This window comes from Alligator sinensis, unplaced genomic scaffold, assembly GCF_000455745.1.
Source record: "Alligator sinensis unplaced genomic scaffold, ASM45574v1 scaffold63_1, whole genome shotgun sequence".
In the NCBI taxonomy this organism is placed as follows: domain Eukaryota; kingdom Metazoa; phylum Chordata; order Crocodylia; family Alligatoridae; genus Alligator; species Alligator sinensis.
In genome coordinates, this window is record NW_005842811.1 from 177,241 (window position 1) to 185,354 (window position 8,114).

At 44.7% G+C, this 8,114-nt stretch overlaps 1 protein-coding gene across 3 annotated transcripts in view; it reads left to right on the plus strand.

The window, feature by feature from the left end:
* CC2D1B (coiled-coil and C2 domain containing 1B) overlaps window positions 1-8,114 on the plus strand; it is a 50,718-nt gene that overhangs the window by 15,055 nt on the left and 27,549 nt on the right. For all 3 annotated transcript variants that reach the window (XM_006035177.2, XM_025191341.1, XM_025191342.1), the window contains 4 exons: window positions 1,407-1,544; window positions 4,730-5,000; window positions 5,609-5,733; window positions 5,901-5,976. In XM_006035177.2, the coding sequence (XP_006035239.1) occupies window positions 1,407-1,544; window positions 4,730-5,000; window positions 5,609-5,733; window positions 5,901-5,976 (610 nt within the window). The remainder of the gene's footprint in view (window positions 1-1,406; window positions 1,545-4,729; window positions 5,001-5,608; window positions 5,734-5,900; window positions 5,977-8,114) is intronic.

Consider the following 8,114-nt stretch of genomic DNA (forward strand, 5'->3'; position numbering starts at 1 on the left):
AGATGAGCTGCCTGCAGCTCCATGCCTCTCCCAGGGTCGCATTCACCACCCTGGCTGGGCAGCGTCTGTCCCTTTCCCCACTCCCTCTCTCACCATGGGGGCTTCGATCTACCCCCCCACACCCCTTCCCTCCCCCACGCCCCTTCCCCCTCAGACTTACCAGCAGGAGGCTGCTCTCCAAGCTGCCCAGCTGCGTTCCTGGCCGCATGCATGCTGCAGCTGTGCACATGCACACAGCATTTATTGGTGACATTATTGGCCAAAAACTGCTGATTGCCGATAATGTTAATTTTCCTTTTATCGGTGCCAATCCAATATGTGATCGATATATCAGTGCACCTCTAATTATTATAGGATGGCGAGTAAGGCTCTAAAGCAATCTTGTCATCAGCACATTTCTCTGGAAGTGCTGGTGCTGTACTTGTATCATTCATTTGCTCTGAGCGTGAATTTGGTATTTGTGAAATTGAGCGACTAAGAATGCCCACTAGAGCTGAGTTTGCTTGCGCACACCTCTCGCTTCTCACTTCCAGCATCCCTGCTACCTCCGTCTCATGAATCTTCCTGCCTTTGACCAGTTCACCAAAATTCAGACTTGGAGCAGCCCTGGAGTCCCTGTCCCAAGGCCTACTCTAGACTGGCTGCCAATGGTGTTGAGCTATGTAGCATTTCAGGATATCTTTCGCCGCAGAATTTGTCTGTTTTTATCGTCAGATTCTCTGTTCAGTTGTCTCTTTGCTTTTGTTGCCCGGTTGTAAAGATTCCAGGACTTCGGTGCATCATGTGCAAGAATAAATGAACAGGGCCAGGTTTGTATAGTGATGACAGCCGTTATGTCAGTAGCTTTCTGAAAGGTCTGTTCGGTTATGGAGTGTCTGTAAGCAGTGGATAGCAGATGCTTTAGTTATACTGCTTATGTCATTGGCTTTGACTTTGCAGCTTGGAGGAGGAGCTAGAAAGAGAAGATCTTGTTGGGGCAGCCAGACGGTGAGCAGTCCTGAAGGGTGTAAACCAACATAGTGAAGAAAATCAACATTCACACCCCAAAATGACCCCCAGTCCCCCCCCCAGGACATGGGGTCTGAAAGACTTCACTGTTCTCCCTTGTCCACTCTTTAACCACACGTCTCCAGTTACTTGGTGACTGTAAGTTTCCTGAATTACTCCACCCACTTTGCTCTATTGCTTCTTTGATGGGAAGCCCAGGGATGGATCTAGGGAGCGTTAGTTCAGTACAAGTGCCCCTCTGTTTCAGAGTGGCTTCCCATTTTGTGCCTCCTACCTTGGTTCCTGTGCCTAGCACTGCTGTATGTGTTACTGTATGTAGAAGGTCTGTTCTTTTCTATTGAGTACTACAGCATTTTTTGGGAAGGTAAATAATCTGTCTGCCTCTCTCTTGTTTTGAGGTCACATCCTCTTCAGTGGTTTCCAGTGAGCTGCAGCAGATACTAGAGACCAGAATCACTAACTATAAGACGGCTATCTCAAACGCAAAGGAAGCAGGCGAAAGTGCCAAAGCACGGCGGTACGAAAGAGGACTCAAGGTATGTCAAATTCACCAGATGTTTGGGGCTGCTTGTTCTCTAGGCAGGCAGGCTCCTGTTAAACCTACTCTAGAAGAGACCTTGAGAGCTTTTGTGTTACGTTTTGAAAGTGTCTGGGTTCTCTGACTCTGCATGCATTGTGTGGGAGAGAGCGAGCAGAATGTGCCATGTGACTCCTTGTAGATGCACTGAGGCTTAAAATGTGTTTCATATAAACACAAATTTCAGCATCAGGATAAATGTATCTTGTTATTTTAGCATCCATGAGGGAAAAATGTTTTGGACATCTCTCTGCAGTGCTTGTAACTCAGTCATTGCAGCACTGCGTGAGGGCTTGAGAGTCTTGTCTACCCTCAGCAACCCAAGTCTGTCTTTGTTTTCCAAGCGCTGTGCAAATAGTACATGTATAGGCTGAATGATGAAAATTGAACTTGCTTTTATAAGTACTTTCTATTGTATACTCTCACATGGTGCCATTTACCCAGGGCAGTAAATATGTTTTAAAAACACAGTGGTAGGCTCAGTGGTGAGATTAATTTTCACAAAATATGCACCTTTTATCTAAAAATATGGTATGTGGTAAAGTGTTATCCCAGTAACTTGCACCGATTTGGCATTCAGTAGGTTTGCAGAATGTGTAATTAAAATGTCCTTTTCTGACCAAACGTGCAACTGGCCCAGATTCAGCAGTGACACTTATGGAGGGACCTGAATGTGACCTATAATTATTACCCTGACCAGTGTCACTTTTTTAACTAAATTTTCAGAGCGTTCCTAGAATCTGTAGCTGTTTAAGTTTCCTTTTCTCAGTACTAAACTTCCACTCCATCGGTTGAATCACTTGTCTGTGACAAGGGAAGAGTTCCTTCTCCAAGTCCCTTAGCTGTGCTTGGAAATGGAAATTGAACAGTCTCTTTACCCATTTTGGCAATTTTCAACTGCAGCATTTCCTTTTTCTTCAGTTTTCCCACAGCTTTGGCACTTCCCAGCCAGGTGGCAGCATTTGCTTTTAAGTCTGCAGTGACAGGTGTTGTTGCTACTTTCCTTCTTCCTCTCCCTCAGCATTTCAGACCATATCTAAAACTGCATTGTTCAGCAAAGCTTCACGGCTCCATGGTGCCTGCTGAGGGAGGCTATAACTGTAAACTGCTAAAAGGTTTAGAACAAAAAGGAAGCCATATCCAAGGGACAAATGTGCACGCTGGAAGAACTGTGTGTGCTGGTGGGGGTGTAAATATACAGTAATTGTGTGACCTTTCTTACGGGGAAACCCCAGAAAGCAAAAAAAGCCTGCTTCACCAAAACCAGAAACTTAATATCCCGCTGAGGCTTTATATGCATTTATAACATGCCATCCAAGGTAAGGCATTTTCACACACTTTGTCACTTCCCTCAAAGCCCTGGTGCCGCACAGAAGATCAGTAGATCAGAGTTCCCTTCTAGATCCACATTTTATCTTTAATAGGCCAACTTACTTCCTACAGGGTATTGTGGTGGGTGTTTCCAGGCTCCTGGAGTTGCATCCAGCAACACCCAAGTCTTTTTTTTTTTTTCCTTTTGCCTGGGAAGATGATGATAAACCAGATTCTGCGCATCACTGGAACCCACCTCCCTCTCAGCCACTCCCGAGTAGCTTTACAAGCACTGATACATCAAAGGATGGGAGCATGGGTTGTCTAACAGCACAAATTCCAACCTGACAGTGCTTTTATTTCTCATTTTCTGTCACCATTTTAACCAATGAGCTGACTCTAGCGCAGTGGTTCTCTTGTTATACTTGAGGCACCCCTTGGAAAATGCCAGTTCTTAGCTTTCACTCTTTTTCATAGTGGAAAAAAAATAATAATAGAGCAGTTCTTCCGTTGGAAAGAACTTGGGAAGACCACAGCAGGCCAGAATAGTTTTGACACTTTGGATTCCTATTGGAAATCTCTCTATTTATCCTGTGACTTACGTAGGTGTTTATACCTCTAGAAGTGCTGTTATTGAACAGCTCTTCATGGCACCCTCACTGCTCTAGTAGGAGGGAAACGTTTGGTATGCCCTAAAATCCATGGTACTTTGTGGTCTGTTAAGGAGCCCTTATAAAGGGGATGGTGTTAGTGGTTGATGCAGTGAGGAATTGAGCTGCAGTTGATCTTTGTGACTTTATAAGGGACAGGTAGCATATGAAACTAGGAACAGTGCACAATGTTTTCATCTGTAGTTCATTTAGCTCAAAGCAGTTTCCAGTCATTACCATCCGAGGACTGCCTTGACCAGGTAAAGTGAGTTTGGTCTTCTGGTCAGATCTCCACCTTGCCTTGAGATCTCACGGGGGGGTCAAAAAAATCTAGGCCGGTGGTGTACAACCTTTTGGACCTATGGGCCAAATGGGCAGCATGGTTCCAATCCTTGGTCATATTGGACTCTGCACACCCAGATCCAAACTGCATTGCCCCTGCCTGGCCCCACATGCCAGGGTTGGGGTCCCAGGACTCAGTACCACCCCTGCCTGGCCCCCCCCATGCATGCTTGAGGCCCCAGGACCCCATGCCGCCTCCTGTAGGCTCCAAATCCTGGAATTAGGACTCTGCACCACCTCTACCTAGCTCCACCTGTGGGGATCAGGTTCTGGGGGCCCATACCGCCTCTGCCCAGCCTTGAGCGTGTGATTTGGGCTCCAAGGCTTGTATCCCTGGCAAAGGTATTGGGCCCTGCACACCAAATCATGGGTCAGATGACTGGGTGCTGGGTCAAGGTGGGGTCTGCAGGCCAGGGATTGAGCATCCCTGGTCAAGACTGATTACAAAATATACTGCCACTGCTGGCGTTCAGTCACTGTTTTCAGTCTGAGTGACAAAGGTTTCATAAGCTAGTCAGTGTGGCCCCAGTCTCCTCACTGCTAGAAAAGAGAACTCTCCCAGCCCCATGTTGATACGTGGACCGAGTGAAGTTTGCATTAATAGCTGTGTGGAGAATGTGTTGCTTTGTCAGTCTTTCCTTTAGTTCTGCAGCAATCCTGGTGCTGATGAAATAGGGAAAAAACAGTAAACGGTGAGAATGTCTAGTGACTATCAAAGAGGATGGCTTAATGCTTCTTGCCCTAAGTAGGGGAACAAGTTTGAAATATAGTGATTGTACATAATCTGCATCTGTAATGGAAATTCCAGCCCTTCTTGACTTCACTCCTCGATCTCTGCTAGACGCTGGAAACCATGCTGGTTGCAGTGAAGAAGGGCAAGAAGATCAATGAAGAAGAGATACCACCCCTGGTAGCATCAGGAAAGAGCTCTGCTTACATACCTCAAGCCACAGAAGCTGTACCAGAGCCTTCAGGTGATCCAGCTGAAGTATCTGAACAGAAAGTGGAATCACCTGCAGGTCACGAGTTAAAGTCTGACAGTAATGTGGAGCAGTCTGTGAAGCCAGCTTCTCCGCAGGGTCACGATGCTGTCACTGCTGTCCTGGAAACAGGTACCACGTTACTTGATAATAAGCAGTTCCAACACATCAGTTTTTGGGAGCGCCCACTTTCCGAGGATCTGCCTATCAGAGCATGATTCAGGGATACATTGATCGCACGTCTTGCCTGAGAGTCTCAAACTATTCAAGGGCCTGAGTTCACGACTTGAGCAGGATCACAGAGAGAAATCGTTTGCAATTGGGACTAGAGCTTGGGAATTCTGACTCCCAGATCTCTTCGTAACTGCCATAGTGGCAGGTGGAAGGCATTCCTAGGGGTTCCTGGCGCTGAACTGTCTTATCTCTTGTTCAGCCTCTCCATACCTCGGTTTTTTGGCCAACATATGAGGGTAATTCTGCTCCGTGTAACACAAAGAAGTGTGAGGAACACATCACTGCTTGTGAGGAGCTTTGACATCCTGTATAAAAGGCACTGTAGGACTGCAAAGTGGGATTGCTGTGGCTGATGGGACTTCTGGGGTTGCCCTGGATGAAGGGATCATTATGCACTGTAGATGTGTGATTCCAAGCACTAAGGAACTAATGCATGTTTGGGTGTATGAGAAAGTCAGGGGATGCAGCTCACGCTAGTGTAATCCTTGATTTATTGTCTTATGCAGAACCCGTAGACACCAGCACACGAGCGCTCCTGGTTACAAGGCAACAGGAGTATAAAACAGCAGCTCTGAAAGCCAAGCAGCAAGGAGATCTAGAGAAGGCAAAAGAATATATGAAAATTGGCAAGGTACACCATTCAAACACCAGACATCCAGGTTAGGAATCTAACCGCTAGAAAATGCTCCCTAAGCAGCGGACTTGTCTATCCTCTTACTTTCAGGAGAGTTCCACACCCACTGGTGGATGTTGGGCGCACAAGAATGAATCTCCTTTTGCTTGGTTTTTCTGTTTTAGAAATTTGCTCTGGTCCTAGAAGCTCTGGACAATGGAGAGCCTGTAGACCTCCAGAATATGCCCCCATCTCCACAAGGTAAGACCAGTAGAGCATGTCAGATGGGAGAGCCTTTTAATCTCTTCGTAAAGCAACAGAAAGGTTTTGGATTGAATTACAAGGCCACGAAAGAGTAAAAATTATACATCATGAAGTTTGCCATATAGTTGTCTCTGACTAGGACTACCAAACCACAGCTGAACAGAGGGACCAGTGTCTGTCTCTGAAGCCATCATCTGGAGCCATCCTGGGTAGAAACGAACCTAGTTTCTAGCAGTACTACTTAGATTCCTTTGTATTGTGGACCACAAATCTTCTTGGGTCCTTACTGATGTGGGGGAAAAAACCCAGCACCTTAAGCCTGGTGCATCCCTGTTCTGAGTGCAGCGCATGCCCAGAAGAGGAATTGCATGAGTTTGACCCAGCTTGCCTAGCATCTGTATAGCTTGTGCGCTTTAGCAGGGTTGTTGGATGCTTTTATCTAATAACTAATTGAATCAGCTATTAAATAAAAGTGCCAAAAAGCCCTGCTGAAGCACACAAGCTATATAGATGCTGAGGAGCCAGGTCAAACTGATGCGATTCCTCTTCTGCTAAAGCACTGTTTTGTTTTGTTTTGGTTTTTTTCCACATCTGTCAGCACCCCTTGTGTGCATCTTCCTCCCAGTCTTAATTGTCCACTGCATTTCCAATTTCTAGTTATAAGAAATAGCAATATTAGGATTGGATTAAGAAATGAAATGGTGACCTTGATTTAGTGCAAGGTGGGGGTGCTGCTTGATTATGTCTCTTCCTATTTTGTCCCTGTATTTCACTTTTGTGGGAATAAAACTAAAGAACTTGTTACCCCCAGCCATCTTGGTTTGCTCCCCACCTCAGTCTACCTAGGTCACTTTGCAGTTTGGTTTTCTGCCAGCGTACATGTCCAGTGTTGGTGTTATCAGGAAAATTGATCACTGACTTACCCTAGGTACAGAAATGAGACCCACAGTCCAGGGTTCAAGGGGGCTTGCATTGTGAAATGTCTTTTTGATGCTCAATAAAATCTTTAAAAATTGGAGTGGTTTGACTTGCCTGCAGGGAACATCACTCCTTGCACAATGAGAAATGTTGTTCCATTTTAGTAGGAGTTGATCCATGAGCCAGTCAGAAAAAATCTAATTTAAGTGACAGATTGTGTAGTCGGGTACCTTTGATCTGTCACAATTTTTTTCAAACTTTATTTCATCCTGATTTCCCTCTACCACCCTGCTCTACTTGATTTCTGATTTGACTTTAATGGCTGCTTCCTAGAAAACAGATGTGGCTGGTTCATAAACTGTTTGCAAGCTGCTAGAAATGAGAGGTTCCAGCAGATATCAGGTATAATTCAGAAACGAAATGAATGAAGTAGCAGCAGCTAAAGCTGTAAATCGAAAGAGAAAGACAGAAGATAGGCACTTCACCGGAATAGTGTCTTCAGTTCTATCTCTTGATCCGACAATATTGCAGACATGTAGATCAACCATAAATGTGTTTTCAGGAAGTAAAATGTTCTGATCCTCGAAAGCTATCAAACTTAAAATACACGAATGCAAATGCATTAAAATCATCACTACCAGACAATGCTCAATCCATAGAATACACTGCTTTTTCATTCAGTAAAAATAATGAGACGTTTGTTTTAAATATAAATGAAAAGCATTTGTAGTTTTACCAGCTAAGATAAGGTTTATGAATCCTTAGGGTATAAACTGATCAACGGCAGGGGACAGAGAGAGACTTCCCCATTATAGTGCACAAGTAAATTCAGGATAGATTTGGAGGGAGTGTTTCTTTTTTCTAGATTATTAAATGTTGCCAGGCAAAAAATTATCTGAGTAGATAGTCTTATTGTCTGTTCTCTTTTGGTCATTTTTGGGTTACTGAGCTCCTTAGTAAGTTAACAAAGTTGTTTGCTCTATCTCCTATACGTTGATATATCAAGTGATATTTTGGAAGGGATGCTACCTAGAAGGGTTTATTTCTTACTGTTTTAGCTACAAGTTTTATGAAGCACTCTACTAGAAACAGGCTTCATTTCCATTAAAGCACCAGCAGTTAATAACAGGAGCTTTAGGCTGTTCTAGCTACCCAGAGATTGCTTTGAAGCTGAACAGCTGCCTGAGAGGTGTTGTGCTTAAACAAGATTTCCTGCT